Genomic DNA, 20,173 nt, shown 5'->3' on the forward strand with positions numbered 1-20,173 from the left:
TGATGAAGCAGACTTTTAAACATTTTGATCAACGATTTTGATAACATGGTTCCGAGACAAACGCGTTTAAAGTTTTTCATCTTTCACCTTTTGCTGGGTGAACGTCAAGCAAACTCGCTGAACCTAATCTAACTCTGTAGATTTTAACCGGATTAACCTAAAACTTTCGCGAAATATTTTCGAGATGAAATATTAGTTCTGGCTAGTTTCTTAGAGATCATGCTTATCACTTTATTACAGTAGTCCAGTGCAATCTTCTTGGCGAAAAAAGTGAGATAATATCATAATTTTAACTAAATCTGAAGAAGAAGGAAAACTGTCTGCTAGACTTAATACTTAATTAAGAATGATGTATTGAGGATGCACCGAACACAGGATCTCCAGGATAAAATTTCTTTGTTCTTAATTATTTTTTTGTGAAACTTTTACCAAACCTTATTTATTTATCACACCCGATTCAATTTGGATATATTATAAAGAAATAATATATCTGATATGTTTAAGCTTCTGGGTTTCTCAAGATAGTGGGAACAAATTTTTCACAAATACCGTTTCTTTTGCATATCATATCGAGACTTTACTGTAATTATATGCCTATTGTTTAGATTGCCAATGTTGCTGAATAGAATGGAATTGCGTGCAAGGGTAGAATGGGGAGTTAGACATTTCAGTTGACGAGAGGACGAACAGACAATAAGCCCGGGAACATAGAAATTGCGAATTGTCGGACGAGATATGAAATATCCAGGGAATCGATCCGGGTCGAAGAGAATGAAAAAAAATCAGTAATAACGATAGTCTGGGTTCAATATCCTACGATCAGGATATCCGTCGGCGTCTGAGACAAAAGAAATTCCTCCTCCCTTCATTTTCATCCGTTGTCACGAGTTTCCGAGCGGGCAGACACGGCTTATTGCGTGTCGGTTTAGTGTTCGACGAAGACGACGCCGAAGATGGGGTGGAAGCAGCTGGATGAGTCGAAACTGGGAGGGGAAAAGCACACGGTCAATTAAAGGAAGTACACAGTCCGGAACGAACGTTGCTCCACGGAGCGTCGCAGCAAGCGCGGATGCATCCGCGTAAAACCGAATATGCATGGCCTTCTTTTGGTTAGGCTTCCTGCGGCAATAAAATTGATTAAATCAGCCGGTAGGAAGTTCTAAATCTCTTATACATTTTATTTTATAGATTACAAACTCCTCAGTGTTTTGTTAATGATACCGGCAGAATATAGAACAAAAAAGAATTATAGAGTGCATTATCCTTGCAGTGAGCATGAAAGAACCATCCGAGGAACGATTGAACTGCGTTAATGAGAAAAGTATTAGCAAAATACTACTACTAAAATTTTTTTAGCATTAATATTTTCTGCATTCTATTTTACAGGACGCGAACACATCGTTATTTTGTTAATGACACCAGAAGAATATAGAAAAAAATCGTAGCGTGCTTTATCCTTGCATGTAAGCGTTGAAGAATCATCATAGGAATGATTAAACTTGCTATTAATGCTATTAAAATCATGTTTAAGTCACGAAGCACTCGGAGCTTCATATTCGAATACTAGATAATTGGTTTAGTGATACCTGTAGAAGTATACTCTACATTTAATTAGTCCACGTTTTCCTGAACTTTCGAATTGATTTAAATTGGAGATTGTTCAAAAAGCAAGTACGTGTTTGCTATAAATTTATCTTGGAATGTGATTCACAGACTGCGGAACTTTATGCAGAATTGTAAGGAATTCGAATCGAATAGATAATTCTTCAGAGGTGCATACATTCTGCATTCTAATGATTTCCATTAAATTTTTTAGCTAGCGTATGTTAAGCATAAAAATCCAGAAGAATCCATACAGTAACTCGGCACACCCTCGAGCCTGTACAAGCCTATTTTCAAGCTAAAATAATTCCAAGCTTGATCTCCTTTATATAATATTCCGATAGGCTGCGGTAGGACTTCTGAACCGTATCGCTTTAAATAATTCACTTTTCATTAATAAGTTTTCTTCGCACGGCCCGCTGTTGTCTCAGTTTGACGTTGATTCAATATTACTGAAGCTCCTTACCACTTTTTCCGCTGATTTCCCTATCCAGTAAGTCTCGCAGCAATTTTTTCTGATTAAATACCGTCCCCGTCGCGAAGCCCCGCGCGAAACATGCTTTTGTGAACCGTCCAACTGATTAATTAATATTTCCAGTCGCGTTTCACCGGGGCTCGTATGCAAATTCGCAGCTGTCCGAAAGTCCTCGAAGCTCCCATTATCCCGACATTCCTTTCAGTCGCGGTTCATTTACCTAATTGCTAACTGGTCGTGCGCGTTTGACTATGTGTTTCATTTCCTTGCTGTTATTAAGACGAGCATCGATAAAAGATGAGCCCCTTCCGAGACGCTCGTAATCGCCAAGGAAGTTCCTGCGTCGAATTAATTAGCAATTAATTCCGTCTTTAAACTTTCACCGGCCGAACTTCAATGTCGTATGCAAAATGAGAGCATCGATGAAACAAAGTATTTAATACGAACAAAAATTCATATTATTCTCCGTAAGTGTCTCTGTTAAATGCCGTGTATTTTGTCATTATTAGATCTTTATGAAAAATAAAAATTTTCTCCATCAAACAGGAATCAAGTAGACATTTCCGTCTTTGTTGAGTGGCTTCGATGAAATTCTTTTAATCTTCCTATTCTTTCAAATTGCACTTATTCATTTTTGTCATAAAATCCGCAGTACAGCAATGAGCATCGAGTAAGAAATTCGCGGAATTCAATTTTCTCAGGAGCAAAACACTGAAAATTCGATTGCATCGATCCCAGATGCATTACCAGTTACTGCAACAATAATTCACGCTCAGCCCCAAGCGAGCGAGCGAAACGTAGAATTCCTTCCAGCAAGTGGGAGTATAATACCGCTTACATCTGCGAAATTATTTAACGCCGGTGTAATTTGCTGTAGCGTGCTTTTTTCGTGCAACGGCCGCAGCAATAAACATTACGGATTTTATATGTTTTTCGTAAACAAGAATTCCGTTCCAGGAATCTACGTCAGAACATCCATGAGAACCCTAACGGCGCACGAGAAGCATGGGACGTTTCTCACATGGGGTACCGGTCCCTGTGACCTTTCCTTGACCTTCACCTACACGATGAACTTCGAAGCAAGCTTCCGCGAAGGAAACATATCGATACTCTTTCTGCGATTCGAGTATCCTCTTGCATTCTTAAGAAGATATTCTGGTTTTTCATTTTCAAAAAATCGTTTTTCTTTGCAGTTTCTTTGAGTAAAAATGTTGCACAATGTATTGAAAACGATATATTGGGTTGGAATGAAAGTTCGTAGCGTTTGAAATTAAAATTCAAAGATAAAATTAAGATATTTATTCATGGATTTATTTAATAACATATTTTCCATTCTGTCCTATCACATTTTGTGGTAATTTTTCACGTTATTGAATAAATATAAATATCTTAATTTTATCTGTGAATTTTAATTTAAAAACGCTACGAACTTTTGTTCTAACCCAAAAATACTAAGTTAAAAGAATTAAAAAAAATCTACTGTTACTGTTTCTTGCAATTAATGCAAAAAAATATTATTTTGCATAAAAATTCTATAGACTAGTTATGGTGGAATAATTACGCCATAATTAATAGAAGTTTGTCCTATATGTGGAAATTAGCCAAATTAGCCAAATAATGGAGATCAAAATTTGTTGTTTGAAGCATGATTGATAAAGAAATCTAATTTAAAATTTATAGAGCGCATCTATATTTAATTCTTGATAAAATATGTTTGGATTTGACTTTCTCAGAGACAATATTTGAAATATACGATTTTATTATACAATTTTATTATACAATTTTTATTTACTTTTCGTATATAGAACAGCCCCCGCATATGTTACCACCCTTATTTAATCAGAACAGAACCAAGTATGTACTCCGAAAACTTTCCAACTTAATTTTTTAGGAATAAATTCTTACACGAGACAAATTCTTCTTCTAAATTTTCAACTTACTTGTTCACGTAGAATCAGCTCCACTCCAGGGGTGACATCGGCTATGGGACATTTCGAACATAGTACAACAGTGAAGTGGCTCTAATCCGTTTGTCAATAACCTAAACTTCCTGTTCGACAAGCTCGAAGCTTAAAACTTTCAACGTGTACTTTGACATTGTAACTTTTACAATTTTTGCGTTGTAAAACTATACAACGAATGGGTCACTTTTATCTTATCTAAAACCATAAATTTCCAGCATTTTTCACCCAGAAAATAGAATGATTTTCAAATACTAAAAGAGGGGTTGAAAATTATTGATGTAAGGGGTTAAAACTGTCAGCGTACAGTTTCATGTCGCAAATGCGAGTAAACGTAAAATTATCTAGAATAGGGATCACTTTTACCATTTTCGAAATCCATAAATTTCAATTAGCAATTATCAATGTAGGGGTAAAATTTTCAGCGTATGCTTTCATGACACAAATGTGAGTCAATATCAAATTGTCTAAAGAACAGGGACTATTTTTGCCATTTTGCGAAACCATAAATTTTTGGGGGATGTTTCATTCAGAATACGAGAGCACTTCCAAATGCAAAATTAAAAGTGTTAGGGGTGAAAAACTGTCGACGTAAGGGGTTGAAAAATAAGTCTACTGCTTTATGTTTGCCAAAAGTGTCAAAACACGTAGAACACGAATGATATTTCTATTTTGTTTCTATTTTTGTTCCATTGCAGTGCAGAGACACGCGGAAAAAATTAAAATCCGTGACCAGACGAAAGTCAATGATAGTAAATCTCCCGGTGTTCTGCAGCCATGAATGGCGAACATGAATAAAACATACTACTTGCTCGGAAACAAGGTTCCCGGGGGAAGGGGGAGGGAGAGGGATAGACGTTCTGGAGGAAGTCGATAAGTTTTCGAGCCACGTATTTCATACTCGGAGTAATCTGATTTTCTAGACGTTATGAAACCTCTTGGCACACTTCGATCAACCTCCTTCGCCGTTTTTGCGTGTCTTCATTTATGCGGGATTATCCTACTGCTTTCTCGCTTCTCAACCTCGAACCGCGATTATATTATCTCACTTTCCTTCTGCTTTTATTACGTTTTGCCCGGACGTAACTCGACGTGCATGTATACTCGTCGTGAAAGCAGCCTGTTAGGATATCCTAAGACAATTTAATCGTAATTGGAAAGCCACTTGTACCTTCCGTCTTATAGCTTGGGATGTATATAGTCCAATTAGGAAAACAACAAATTACGTCGACTGCAAATCGGTTCATTCTCTGTAATAGCATTTTCTACCTTGCCCTTGGTCGTTCGCAACAGAATTGTTTGCATTATTTTATATAGCTTACACGCCTACACACTCTTTTATATTCTCTACATAATTTACCCTGAATTGCAAATTTTGTATTTTTGCGAATACTGAAAAGATAATGTTGTTATTAATTATGTTAACAGCCCCCTTTCATAAAGCTACAAAAATTACTGGAACATTTAAAAAAAAAATACAATTCTGAAAAATGTTAATTTAAAAATTGAGTTGATTTACATTTAAATTTCTCTATCATTTCTTTTTGTAATTATAGTATTAGTTAATTGACAATTCAGGGACGTCAATCATAAACATAAGCAGCACCCTACAGAATTTTCGCAGTTGAAATTACAAAGTACTTGTATTAAAAGTACTTGTATATAAAAAAAAAAAGAACAATGTTATACTATTAATTGGTTGATAATTCAGGGACGTCAATCAGAAACATATGCAGCAACACGCTAACAGAAACTTCGCCGTTGAAATTACAAAGTGCCTGAACGAATAGTGCATTTGAATGACGACCAGTTGTCATACCTTCACGTAATTAGTCGGGGTAACGAAGTATAAAAATGTAAAACATTCGTGGCTTTGAGCGGAACATTTATCATCCGCTTTTTCGTTACCATAATTCCCCTCCGCAGCAGTATAATTTCGTTCGCGACAGTCTTTACATCGAATGATACCGCAATTTCTTGCTGAGCTTTGCCGTTTGCATACTACGAGAATCTCGGGTGATTACGACTCGCGGTGCACCATGATTGCCGGCGACTATTTAATAACTCTCCCTTGGAACGAAAACGTACTGCGGTTGTTTCGCGTCTACGGCAACCATAATTAGCATGGCGTAGTAGAGTGGCATTTTATTCGATGGATGGTGTAATTTTATTACACGCCATAAACCTAAACAGATACGGTTGATTAACTCGTTTCTCACCAGACGTCAAATTCTAATGGCAAACGACACTCTGCAATTTTCAGTTAGAACTCCCGAGAAAGTATTATCGAAGGATCGTTGACATTTTAATTGAGACTAAAATGGTAACTAATATGTAGTCCCGTCGAGGGATTAGTATTGCATAATCAAGCTATATATTTAAATTTATAAGTAGCGATCAGATTAATTCTTTTAATTAGCAGTGTCTCTTAAAACGATTTAAACATTATTATTCAGAACGCAATTAGCGGATGTCTTAATGCACGTTAGAGTTTTTAAAAATCAGTTAATAAAATCCGAAATCAGATAAAACATCACCGACTGTCTCGATTAGCGTTTCAGCATGGAAGAATGTGCAATTTATGTTGAACTTCTTAAATGTTTCTATTTTAGTGAATTTTATTTTATAACGGACTAGACATCTGCGATCCGGTAATTGGAAATATAAAATTCGCTCACGTGTCGACTCGTGATTTTGAATTGAATGATTTGAATTATTTGACTAATTGCGGAATAGACGGGCGTTGCTTGGGCTCTTATAAATATGTTAATCGAACTGTTAATGAACAGTGCGTGTCGAGTACTTCCGGGAGCTCCGTGGCTGCCTCTTCCGAGTAACTGGAACAATAAATAAGGGCGGATGCTTAATCTTCGTTCTCGGATGGTACACGCTCCTCTATTAACCCTTTCGTTGACAAGACAATACGACCGAATTGCGTTGGGGTGTCATTGATAAAAGATTGTTCTCCGCGACAAAAGACGTAAATCGAAAACCCTTTCAGTCCTAATGATGTTCATCTAGTGCATATATTGTTCTTTTGTTGGATGAATGAAGCTGTTTCTCCCATAATAAATTATAATAATAACTTATTCAATGAAACGAACATTGTATTTGGTACATTCGATATATTATGTGGTACGAAAATTATTTTTAAAACTACACAAAGAATTCTGTCACTTATATACCACGAATAGCAAAACTAAAACAATGAAACCATTTTTTTCAGGAAATCATTATTTCTGTGTCCATTAAAACGGGATCTTACATTAATTCGTGATTTTACATTAATTTGAACTTAATGAGCGACTCATATTTTGATACTGTTACATTTAAATTACCTACTAAATAATTACAATATTTTCTTCCTAGAATATTAATGAAGCTAAAATAGATGTAAAAGTTCTTATTAAAATTTTTTTGACTGTATCTTAATAAATATATAAACAATGATTTTTTGTAAAAATGTTGCATTGGTTCAATTTTGCTCCTCACTGTTTGTGTCACGTGGTAGTCATGCCGAAAAAAGGAGAAATAGAGTATGGTAAATAGGAGCTGATCAGCATTTTAAATTTATGCTATTTGTCCATTAATGATTCCTAATGAATCTTATTACACTGCACGAGATGTTTCTGCGAAACCGAAAATTGCAATTTAGCGCAATCTCAGTTTCCATATTAATTTTCAGCTACGCTAGAGTTGGACGGTAACAAGTGTTGAATTAATGATCTGGCCTTTTAATTTCGATTCCTAAACAGGTCGAGGCATTTCCTTGGCTTTTCCTTTCATTTTTCAAAAACCATAAACTGCCAGGTTACCTTAGAAACTAGGATAATTGCAGTATAGCGCTGGTGCGGCGTATGAAACGCTTAGGTCGCTCGTTTCTTGGGATTTTAATTAAGCAATCGTACCACGCGATAAAAGATGACTAATGTATAAACGATCTATATTGCTAAGCACATACGTCAGTGCTTCAGTGCAATCTTTACAATTCGATAATGATATCAAAGTTCCAAGACGGATGACTCGGAGTATTTAAGATTTAATTATCACCGAATTTCTGAACGTCTGATTTAATCAAGTGTTATCTTACATCTTCTGATTTGGCCATTTTTATAGTCAAATCTAAGATGAAAGTACTCTCAACCTTCACCTACAATTCTCATCTCGATATATGTACACAGAGTCATCTTTCATCGCGGTGCTCGTTACCACTAATTAGAAAATTTTATTTCGTCCGATATAGGTCCGCTGGAGAACTCTCCAGCGAAGTAGTCGAGACGTTTTTTATTCTTTGTCACATCCACCCACACTCGGTCAGACTCTCTGGAGATCGATTCTCTCTCGCACTATCCTCCGCGCCGTATACTAAAACTACATCGCGTGCATTCACCGGATAAAATTTTCGCGTGCGATAATATTTTCGATGTTACTCTGGGAACATAGCGATGCCATTATATGAAACAATACATACATAGCTGTTGTAATCCCTGTAACCAATATTTTTGGCAGAATTTTTCGTGTGTACCCGGTTGCATGTAGAAAAACAAGGAACAGTTTCCAGAAATTATACAGATTTAACTTATTTTCCGACGCTTAACTCTTTTAGCGGCGACCGAAAAATTAAACTTGATCAATAAATTCGAATAAAATTCTAATATTCGAATAAATTCGAATAAAATAGTAATTAAAATTACTAAACGAAGAAACAAATATTTGTTTCATTCCAGTACCTTGCGGGTGATGTAGAAAATTTTTATTTTGCATAAAGATCCGCAGTCTAATATTAATGTATTATAATAAAATAAGATTCTGATATAATAATATGTTAAAATAAGATACGTTTCCAATATATCAATGTATTGGAATAATATAATATTCTAATATTAATAGAAATCCATAAAAGGGTTAAGCACCGCTTAATTTTAAACATTTAATGTTCAGTATTTTCAAGATAAATCCTATGCGTGACATTATAATTATCAATATTATGATTATGATGTTATAATTAATTCCATATGTGAAGCAAATTAAAATGGAGAAACTTTACGAATCCAATTAATAATTTGAATGTTATACAATGAAATGAGAAGTATTACTGTGGCCTACTCCTTTTCAAAAGGTGTAACATGATCCCCGAGATTGCTTAGGATTCAGCAGTTCCATGCTTCCAGATTATATTAGGTCGCTGTTTAAGTCTAGCTCGCTATTTTATTCTCATAAACAGTGTGCCAGTGATTCACTCAGTCTAAACACAACTATCAATTTTTATTTATGCTGCCAAGAAACGGAAAGTATACAATTAGAATTGCGACCTGTAAGTTTTCCTTGGAATTCTTTGTAAACTCAAGGCAAAACGAATAATCAGAGCTCCAGCGAAAACTTCTTCTCGCAGCGCCATATTTCCTGAATCTGTCACCAACAGAGTTCCACTTTTTACGATCGCTACAAAACAATTAAAACAGAGAAACTTTCTGTGCCTGCGGGAATGCTAAAGGTGCAATAAATTATTCTTTTAATCACGAACGTAAAGGTTTATTGAAGAGAAACAACGTAAGCTGTGTTTAAAAAATTGAAAATGTATTCTGTCAGCATAAAGTAGTGTTGGGTTATGTATTCGCAAAATATGAATTTTGCAACACGGAGTTTGAGCAAACTGGTTACCTCACAGTCGACTTACAATAGCAAATGTGTTTTCATCTGAGGATCATGCGAGGGTTAAAAATCGGATTTTCGCAGGAAACGCTATAGGAAGAACGGAACTCGTGCAGCCAGCTAATATCAGCATGAATGCATACGTTGCTGTTCGTCCGCGTGCTATCGTTTCCATGTAGACGACGCGCGTTTCGGAGCATGGGCGCCGTCGCAGAGATAACTGTCGACGACCGGCGTCGGGCCAGTTTGTCGCGCGACGTCGTTCGTACGGTTGAGCCACGTGCTTCCGGTTTTGTGCTTCCGTTCGCCGACTGGTCGCGTGTGTGATGCGTCTTCCAGTGGACTGTCTCTCTTCCTTACGTGCCACGTGAATGTCCACGGTGCGCGAACGGACCACTAAAACAAAGTAAATATCGAGCCTCCAACATTGACACTCTGCCACCGAAACTTCCACGCTGCGGCTGCCGCGGTGAAAATTAAAACCAGTCATTCTTTTGCTGTAAGAAACGCCCGGCGAAACACATTGTGAATACCGACACACACGCTTCTTGGATATTTGCGATGCTTGAGGTTCATGGCTGAGCTTGATATGTTTCAGTCGCTATAGCGGGCCAAGCTGATTTTTACAAAGATGTTTTGCTGTAAAGTTAGAGAACTATGGTATGGTGTTTGATACTCTTACGATATTGCTAGTATTCAAAGTATCTTGCTTAATAACGATCAGTGAAACGCTAAATGATCGGTGAGGGGGTTAACTATGCGAAGAGGTTGCGTGGAAAATATAGATTTTTACGTTACTTCTGGAAAACGCGTTACAAATAATTTGAAAAAAGAATTGTTCCTCTTTTTGTTTAAAATTATGTGCAATTTAAAATCAATCTTTTTTTTTGTTTTTTTTTTCTTTATGTGAAGCTGAGGATAAAATAAGAATTACTGAATATTCCTGATGCACTTTTTCGTGTTCTGCACATTTGCATGTAAATGCACAAATTTGCATTCTAGTTCCAGCTGCGTTAATATTCTGGCATAATATATTAATAAACAGGAGAAAGATATCATCGTTTACATTAAATTTATTCTTTCACACGTTTTACATAAATTAATCTTTATCAGATTCCTATCTTAAGGTAACACAATACAAGACGCATTTGTATAAAGTATAAATTGAGGATTTATTTGTAACATTAGAGTCCTTATTTGTAGGAATTATTCAACATGAATACTACTTTATTATGTGTTATACATCTTAATTTTTAGTCCGTGAAGAAACTGTTCAGTACATAGCAACCTGTGCTATTTGAATGAACAAGAATTTAAATGAATTTAAATGAAAAAGAAAATGGTTAAAATATGAACTATCTTTCGTATACTGATGGCGTACGGGTCTACTATGATCTTCCTTTGTCGGTAGATTGTTCAGGCCAATTGGTTTTTATGTAGAAATACCGTTTATGAGATACAGCATCTATTACATATACTATTCCACATAGCAAGTGTTGCATGGTACATATTTCGTGTTCTATAAATTTTCAGCATTTCTATGGAACCGTTTCGCAAGATACATGTCGCAATATTTGAATTTTTTATTAACATTTAATATTTTTTCTTATGTGCTACATTACTTAAAACTATTAAATGTCGCAGAAATTTAATTTTTTCGGAGTCGATCAATTCTTCCTCATCTTTTTTATTTATTCATCTCATAGAGCAATAAGTCATATGAAAATTACAATAGAACCTTTAATATATTTGCTCATATACTGCATCATTTCAGAATCTGTATTTACCTAAAACGATTAAATGTATAATTACATAAATTATATGTTACAATATTTTAATTTTTCGGAGTCGATCAATTCTTTCTTATCTTTTTTATTTATTCATCTCATAGAGCTATGGGTCATATTAAGAATATAATAGAACATTTAATATTTTTGCGTATATACTGCATCATTCCAGAATCTGTATTTACCTAAAACGATTAAATGTACAATTAAATACGTTATATGTTACATAATTCGAAGTCAATTCATAATTTGAAGTCAATGAATTCTTCCTTATCTTTTTTATTTATTCATTTCGTGGAGAAAAGAATCGTTGAAGAGTGCAATAGAAAATTTTATTAGAATATTTAACATTTTTACTCACATACTGTATGCATTTCAGAATCTGAAACCCTACGATAAAGGCTTAAACGTATCATGGAAGCTTAACCCTTCGGTAGGCAGACACCCCTTAATACTTCTCACGTTATAATTCGTCCAATCAGCGCGATCAGCTAAATCTGCTTTCCTCTCTCGTCAATCCGTTTATACAATTACGCCCTTTATGCCGAAACGCCGCAATGTACTATTTCCGACGCGTATTATCGGCCATATTACCGGGCAATTCAACCGTGAAACAGCGGAAAGATTGCATGGGGATGCAAATCGACAGATTGTACTCCAGAGATTCGCGTCGCGGTTTGTCTATGCTCAATGAGATATACGGCGACATTTTCGGCGTGTCACACCCTGTTTGGTTGCATGCAACGGTGTCCCATGGAAATTCGTACAGCAGAATGCACCCGAGTTTTTACAGAGTTATTACTCGTGTTGCGTCTGCCCGTGAATTTAAATCAACGCGTGTCAACGTCGACTGATGACAGACATTGTCGCGCGGAGCGCGAACATTTTGCGATATACCGTTGTTAACAAATATACAATGGACGCTTCATCATACGAGACGAAGCAGTGCTGTCTAAAATTTTATTGGGCCATAAACTAAAATTGTGCGACTGTTGTTACAAAGATAAATCTTCGCTTCGTAGGTAATCGTATTAGGTGTGTGTAAAAGTTGTAGCCTTTTTTTTTTATTTTTGCTTGTTAATCGTAAAATATAGTTACGGTATCGACTTTACTGTTATTCTACGTAACAAGAACAAAATATACTGTGGTTACAACCGATAACACTTAAAGTGTATACCTGGCAAACAGCACTACGAAATTGTATATAAAATATTATGAAAAACTGACTAAACGATTCCATCAAATATATAAGTCCGCAATATTTAAAAAATGGCAAGTTGCTGACAACTAAACTGTAAATCTTTTGTGCAAAATAAAAACGTCCTGCTTCTATTGCAAAAAATTGAAATCAAATAGAAAGCTCGTTATTTCTTGAATAATTTTGATAGATTAAAAATGATATATTGTTACTCTCTTTTTCAATTTTACTTCTCCTATTTCCCGTACACGTAGGGTATGTAACTATACCTATTCGCGGCTTCTCTAGTGATTTTATACGCCAGTTTTCTTCATTTATGGATGCGTTCAACGGGGTTTTAATTTGAGTTTCCACATAGCATTTCTGCAACGTTCGACAGAGCATTTCTCTGCAGAACGTTATCGCTTCGTTAAAAATAATCGGACGCAGTGGTTTCGGGAAAACGAGTTCCGCAAATGGGGCCGCTGTTTTCGACATCCTAGATCACGGCGGTGGCTTACGGCAGCCAGAATTTATCAGTTTAACAACTTCGGAACGAACTTCATCCGTTCCGTTCGATTTCGTGCGAGCATAAAGAGCGTCGCCGGTGCTACAAAATCGCGGGCGAACTACTTCCGCGCTTTATCGACCATGCAGCAGCCAATCCGTCCTTAAAACAATGGGCGAGGGTGGTGAGGACTTGTTACAAAGAAAGGGCGTGGATTCAAGTAGGTGTCGATCTACCCCAAGACCAAGGCCACGCTTAAAACTTGTCCTTAGGGACCTTGATACTTCGAACATGATATCCGCGTCGATACTAATTTTCTCGAGATCTGTATAAATAAATCCTGCTGGATTCGAAATAAATGTTTGAAAAAGATTTTTTGGTTGCTGAAATTACAGGAAAATGTGTGACAACGGTCGTACTTCTGCTTGTGTAACATTATTTAACAATACACCAACCATCGCCGCGACCGATTTCGTATTTATTTATTTTACAAAATTATTAAAGTTATACAGATGCTTCCGTGGGAAATAATTCGGTAGATTTCTTTATTCGTACATATTTATTTGTTATTTATATAATATTTTGCATAAAAATTTACAATCTATTAACGACACTAAAGAATTCGTGCAAGTGTTCAAAGATTTCGTCCTGACTTTGAGTAATCAAAGGGCTAATGGCGACTCTCTCGATATTGATTGGATGATATTATTCCTGCGACTGGAAATGGCTCAAAGGCTTCTGCAAATAGATCGCAGCTTGTTTTCCCGTCATTATTTTAAGAAGAATTCGGTAGACACGCGAGGGTAATACTTTCGACCATCAGCGCTAAATATACCACGATAAAAAAGCACGCAAGATTTGACGAGGACGGGGAGGATTTCTTCGGCTTCTCGGATCTTCAGCTGAAAGATGGTGTTTACAAATATGCTGAAACCCTGCGGAGGAATATAGCAATCCAAGAATTGCGGGTATACACTACTTGGTTGTGGGTGCTGACGCAGGATGCTTTTCAGATACTTATTGCATTCGTAGTTGTATTGGACATTTGAAGCATTTATCGAATAAAACTTAAAAAATGCTGTACCATTTCGTCAAATGTTCAGTTAGTTTTGCATTTAACGAATATACAGGGTCATCCGTTTTTAAACGGCCAAACGTCAACCAGCTATAGAGGACCCCAAATGGAACAACTTTCACCCCTAACACTTTTTTTGATTCGAAGTTATTTCATTCAGTCTCCACGGCGTGCCACATGTAAAAAAAAACCAAGATCCAAAGGTCATACAAAAAAGTTGACTCAATAAAAAAGATGCCCCTATTTATTTTAAACCAAACAAAGGAAAAATCATCAAGATACATAATTGCAGTCCTAATATATTTAATCTTAAGTGAACGCAAAAAATTTTTTTTTGCAATTATCTAAAAATCAAGACCGAATCAAAAAAAGTGTTAGGGGTGAAAGTTGTTTCATTTGGGGTCCTCTATAGCTGGTTGACGTTTGGCCGTTTAAAAACGGATGACCCTGTATATAAATGAAAACAAATTCAATTTTTAAAATTTGTGCAGTTATTCTATGTTTGACTCTGCATGGCGCAATAAAATTTTCCTGATTTTTATACTGCGTTCAATACAATTACATTCTTTGATTTCGAAGAAAGTAATAGGTTGAGCCAAACGTTCTTTTCATAATGTGTTATACTTGTCTGATATTGTTAGAAACATTAGCGTGCGTTAATGTTTTATTATTTGGTGAGATTTCTCTTTCATAATAGCGCTCTTTGTTTCTTCAAACAATTATGCTGAATTGTACGCAATAGTAGAAAACGAAACAACCTTTTGGAGCATGATTTTTGGAATTTCTTCTTAGGAAGATGGAGTAGGATGGATGGTCTAGTATGAATGTGCGCAGTCCAGTCACTAGCGACCGGCGGCAAAAAATTCATTATTGAGAGAAATGGAGGAGTGATTGTTCTGGGACATCAAACGCGCATCTCAGACTCTGCTGAGAGTCCCAACATATTTGAATGACGTGGATTGCCATGGTTGCACCACCCTCCTGGGTTCATCCCGCTTCAGACTGCACCGACAATGAAAAATCCGTGATCTCCGTAGTGCGGAGGGAACGCGGCAAACAAAAGGGTCCCGTCGATTGCCGTCGAGTGAATGGCGTGCCGCGGTGCTGACGAATTACGCGAGCTATTCTTCCTTGCACGCGTGCGGAGAAACGATGGTTAATCTTGTCGCGGATTAGCGGGATGTTGATCTTTTCTGTCGAAGAACTGCGGCTACCAAGCAATCTTCACCGTGACAGCAAAAAATATTAGTTTCTCCCTGATAAGGTTCGTGGTTCGTGTCGCTTTGACACGACATTCGTACATTAATCTGCGACAACGACGGAGAAGAAGACGGATCTTTGTCAACGTTGCATTGAAAAGGTGTCTTAAAAATGTTGTTCCGCATTTCAATGTGGTTTCCGGGTAGGACATTCATCGATAGCTTTGTAGAAATTCCAATGACAGTCCATCTAGCTTACAAAATTGTCTATTATTGTACTCGCTTTTTATATCTTTCGCGAGAGAACCATTCAATGTTAATATCTAGACCGCGGATTTTTATACAAAATAAAAATTGTCTACGTTACCTAGACAATTTTTTTTTTTTGAATGATTTTAGGGAGTCGAAAATAATACAATAGCGTGTTTAAATTCTTGAAATGTTTCTTTTATTTTGCATTTGATCTAGGTACTAATTTTTCTCATAAATACATGAAAGTCGCAGTCTATTAATAATAGAATATAGATAGTAAACGTTGCATTCAGTTAAATGAGATTTTTATTACCGCTTGACACTAACAAGTAGACTACGGATTTTATTTATTTACGATAGGGATAAGTAGGTGAAATGCAAGTAGACTAAACATTAAAAGAATTTGGAAATGCTGTTATAATATTTTCAGCATATTAAACCGACTAAAACGAAAAATGTGTGTATTTAACACTTGTTCCTTGCAATTGGTTGCAAAATATTTTTATTATTGTATATAAGGACGTGCAGTCCGTGCAAACCCTTAATGTTTGGCCTTTTGAAACGTTCATAGATTACGATCATACATAGATAGACTGAAGGTAAAAGATGTCGGAATGTGTCGGTCAAATTGGGAATATTTGGAGGAATCAAAATTTTTTTATTGGAACTTTTTTAAAATTAATATATGGAAGTTTGTGTTTGCATAAGAATGCTGGGCTGCGGTGTTCACGGCCGGAGACTTCTTGCATCATCGTGTTTTTTTCATTCGGTAATGGGGAATTTATGCCAGATTTCGCGAATGGCCACTTTGTAAGATTACTCGAGAAGTCGACGAGCATTTCCGATTTTATCCTGGCACCGCTTTGTGCCCGCTCCTTTTCTGCTTCTTCGTCTGAACGGTTGGGAAACAGCCCGACAATATGCTTGCCATTTTTTTCGCTTCCCACGATTACGAACTTCCTACGTGCACGGCCTTTGCAATCGCTACTCGTTCGCAATATGGTTGAGCTCAGTAAAATACTTCTGACGAAGAAAATAATTGACAGGTCTTGCCATTTATTACCGAACTCCTCGATAAGCTCGACGTAGCTGAGATTATGAATATTTATATTTTAAACGTTCACTTGTCGTCCCGTTGAACTATAACATTCGCATGAATAGTTTAAAAGGTACATTTCTTCTCAAATTGAAAATAAATTACTCTTTGCTTTATTAGCTATTAACTTCATGTCGGCACGAAATTGATACGTTAAAAGCTTTTTATTTATAGTAAAGATTTAACATGTCGCTACCAGAGTGACATCGTTATAACTACACTGCGGATTTGATGCATCTCTGACACAAATAAGTAGGTGACATACAAGAGACTAAAAATATTCGAAAGATTCGAAAAGGTTGGTTACATTCACAAAAACTATTACGAGCAGAAATGCATTTTTATACAAGTCCTACTTCTTTTAAATCAAACAGAAAATTTTTCTTTTGCATAAAGGTGTACAGTCTAATTATAACTTTCACTAAATACAGCCTATCACCTTATACAATATGAAAATAAATATATCTCTGAAAAGACATTTCAGAATATCACGTTGTATCAATTTGATTCTCTTTATGGAAATACAAAATTCTGGTCGTCTCGCATATGCGGCGCTTGGTTGAATCAGGATTGGAGTGCGGAATGTAACTGTATAAGAAAACCTAAAATATGTGAGAATAGCTAACGCGAAATATTAAAAAGAATTCAGTCCCGACACTTTTTGACCAGAGTGGTGTGCAGTGTGTGATAGCACATCACAAAACGCCGCGGTGTGATTTTCATGCTGGTCCGAGCACGGTTTCCCTGAGGCTGTTGGCCGCGTCTTGTCCGACGCGGAATCCGTATCGGCGGAAAAAGAAAAAGGAGGAAAAAGTTGTCACCGGGCCCGGCTATCTCCTTGAGTAAACGCACACCGGTACCAAGTGACTGCGGTCAAAGGTGAGCTAGCTGAATACATCCATTACTGGGTGGGTAATGGCTCCTTTAGCCGTGGCACGTACCGAAGAAAGCTCGGCCGCCTTATTGAGCGATGAAGAGACACCGGAGATACCCTTTTAAAAATCGCTATATGTCCCACCACCGGTGGTAGACCTGCACGCAGGTGAATCCACCGAATCGAACGGGCACGAGCCAGGGGCGATGACCCACATCGTCGTAAATATTCCGCGTCGACTCGGCTTTTCGTCGCTCGTAACGAGCCGAGGGATAATTATCTGAACATCGTCCTCTGGTTATCTGCCGCGTTAAATTTATTTCGACGATGCTCCCCGGTTATTCCTCAGTGCTGCTGGCCCCAGTTGGAGGAGTTCCGCTGTTTCGTTAGCCCTGTCAACCTCGTTAAGAGCTTAGCCCTTCCTGGTCCTTCCACGAGCCAGCCTCGCCTTTTGCACGAATAGTTACCTACACACTGATTTCAACTAGGACTCGTTTTAACACTATTCCTACCGACACTTCACGTACATATACCTATTCCTACAGCGACCGGTCAAATGACCGGTCTTTAGCACAACTTCTATTTCTTAATATAGAATGAAGATAATAGCCAATTTGAGAGTATAAGAATATAGTTTCTTTTATTTAGGAGTATATAGTGTACATTTTATTCGTTTTCACCGCATAATATTTCGTTTACTATACCCTGTTGGGCCTGATGTTCCCCTAAAAATATTATGAATAGGTGCTCTTCCAGGATTAGACCCTTCTTTTACTTCTTGCCAAACACTTCCGTCTACAGCAGTTTCGATTACCTCTTCCTCATTCTCACTATCGGAACTAACGAAAAATCTCCTCCTCTTTCGTCCTCTACCTACGTTCGAAACATTCTCTTCGTCCTCATCGGTGTTCGAGTCGGTCTCAAATAGATCATAATTTTCCGCATTGTCATTTTCAAATCACACTCTTCATCAATATTATTTATTTTCTCAAATAAGAAATTTACACTCTTCGAACGTCTTGACATTTTGGGAATGGATATTCAAGGGATAAAATAAAAACTAAAATATAAAAATGTAAATCAAGATGGATAAAAAAATGAACAAAAGATAAAATGTGGAACTTACTACGAAGTATTGTTGGTTTGTTCACTTTTTTGAAAATGACACTTATAACACGTAATACAATATAAAATAAAAGTAGAATAATAATAGAATAAAAATACAAAATAGTAAAAGACTGCCGAATATGCTCCTTGTAACTTTCACGTTTTGATGCTCTCTGTTCAGGTCACAAGACTTTACCGATTTGAATTCGTGAGAAGACGTCTAGGCATCCCCTTCGGCTATGATTTTATTTATTTTACAGTCATTGTAGATAAGACGGTGTAAGAAAATCCGAGGTTCTGGACCTCTTCGGATACCAATCAGGCAAATAAACACCGCGAGGACGATAGGCGAGCGAGAACTGTAAACGCTTTGAAGTGCCATAAAGCACTCCCTGGAAGGCACTTTTCGGCTAAAATCATGCCACAACTGCATTAACTTTCGTTTGTAACGACTTTATAGTTTGGGAATTGAGTCTTTGAAAGAATACTATTACAAAAAGATATAAATCGTTCTACCGGTCAAATGACCGGTCGTGGTAGGCAAGACAGACAACAAATTTTTCTCAGAAAATACACAATAAAGAAAGAAGTGAATATTGAAAAATGTATTACACGCATATTTTAGGAAAAGTCGTGAAGTTTAAAGGCGATTCAATTACGTTGTATGTAGGAAATTCTAATCGAAATTTTAAAAACGGTCATTTGACCGGTCGCGGTAGTGTTAAATAGATGAAATTATATACAGTAGGTGAAACAATGAGGACACGTTTTTCAATTTTTTCATCACGTTGTACGGGAGTCTATTGTAGACGAAACTTATGTGAAGCGCGCAGTGTTCGCGTGGCAGTCAACGTGTCAATTCCGGCCACTGAAGTAGCGAATTGGACAGTTATTGCAAAGGACGGACCGTAGGGTCAACGTTTCAGAAGTTCGCGGAACTGTCATAAACGCAGCCTAGGCTCGCTTTGATCGAGCTTCGGGTTTCGACGCTGAGGAATGAACAGATGTCCCGCGCTTCATCAGCTAGTCGGCACGTTCCATTAATCGATTCCTGCGGAAGGGCACGCGGATATTGATTCTCCGCGAGAGTCATCGAATAAATTAACGGGTCATTTCAGCCGCTCATACATAATAATGTCACGGTGCTCGCGAGTGTCTGGGAGCTGGGATCTGCGAACGGTGTGCGAACCCGAGAAACAGCGATAGTAAAGGATCGCGGAGAGCGGCGCGGCATTAAGCACGCTAGCATGCCATCGAAAAGATGGAAACGACCGCTCACAAAGCTGCTGGCCAGGTTTTCAAACTTCAGTCTTTGTGCCGGTTTTCCCGCTAGGGCATTCTTCGAACTTCCAAGGCCCGTTCAACCGACGCCGCTTTGAATCATTGTCCCGGGGATAGAAATCGGCGG

General features: G+C 37.2%; 1 protein-coding gene across 4 annotated transcripts in view; it reads left to right on the top strand.

Moving 5' to 3' along the window:
* LOC143357258 (WD repeat-containing protein 47) overlaps positions 1-20,173 on the top strand; it is a 151,020-nt gene that overhangs the window by 18,659 nt on the left and 112,188 nt on the right. The window contains exon 1 of one of the 4 annotated variants that reach the window (XM_076793611.1): positions 9,945-10,096. The exons of 1 other annotated variant lie outside the window; for it this stretch is intronic. In XM_076793611.1, the coding sequence (XP_076649726.1) occupies positions 10,062-10,096 (35 nt within the window). In that variant the 5' untranslated portion in view covers positions 9,945-10,061. Of the gene's footprint in view, positions 1-9,944; positions 10,097-10,306; positions 10,351-20,173 lie in introns of those variants that run through there. 2 more of the 4 variants (XM_076793613.1, XM_076793612.1) reach the window with 2 other exon arrangements.

Source organism: Halictus rubicundus, chromosome 9 (genome assembly GCF_050948215.1).
Source record: "Halictus rubicundus isolate RS-2024b chromosome 9, iyHalRubi1_principal, whole genome shotgun sequence".
Taxonomy (NCBI): domain Eukaryota; kingdom Metazoa; phylum Arthropoda; class Insecta; order Hymenoptera; family Halictidae; genus Halictus; species Halictus rubicundus.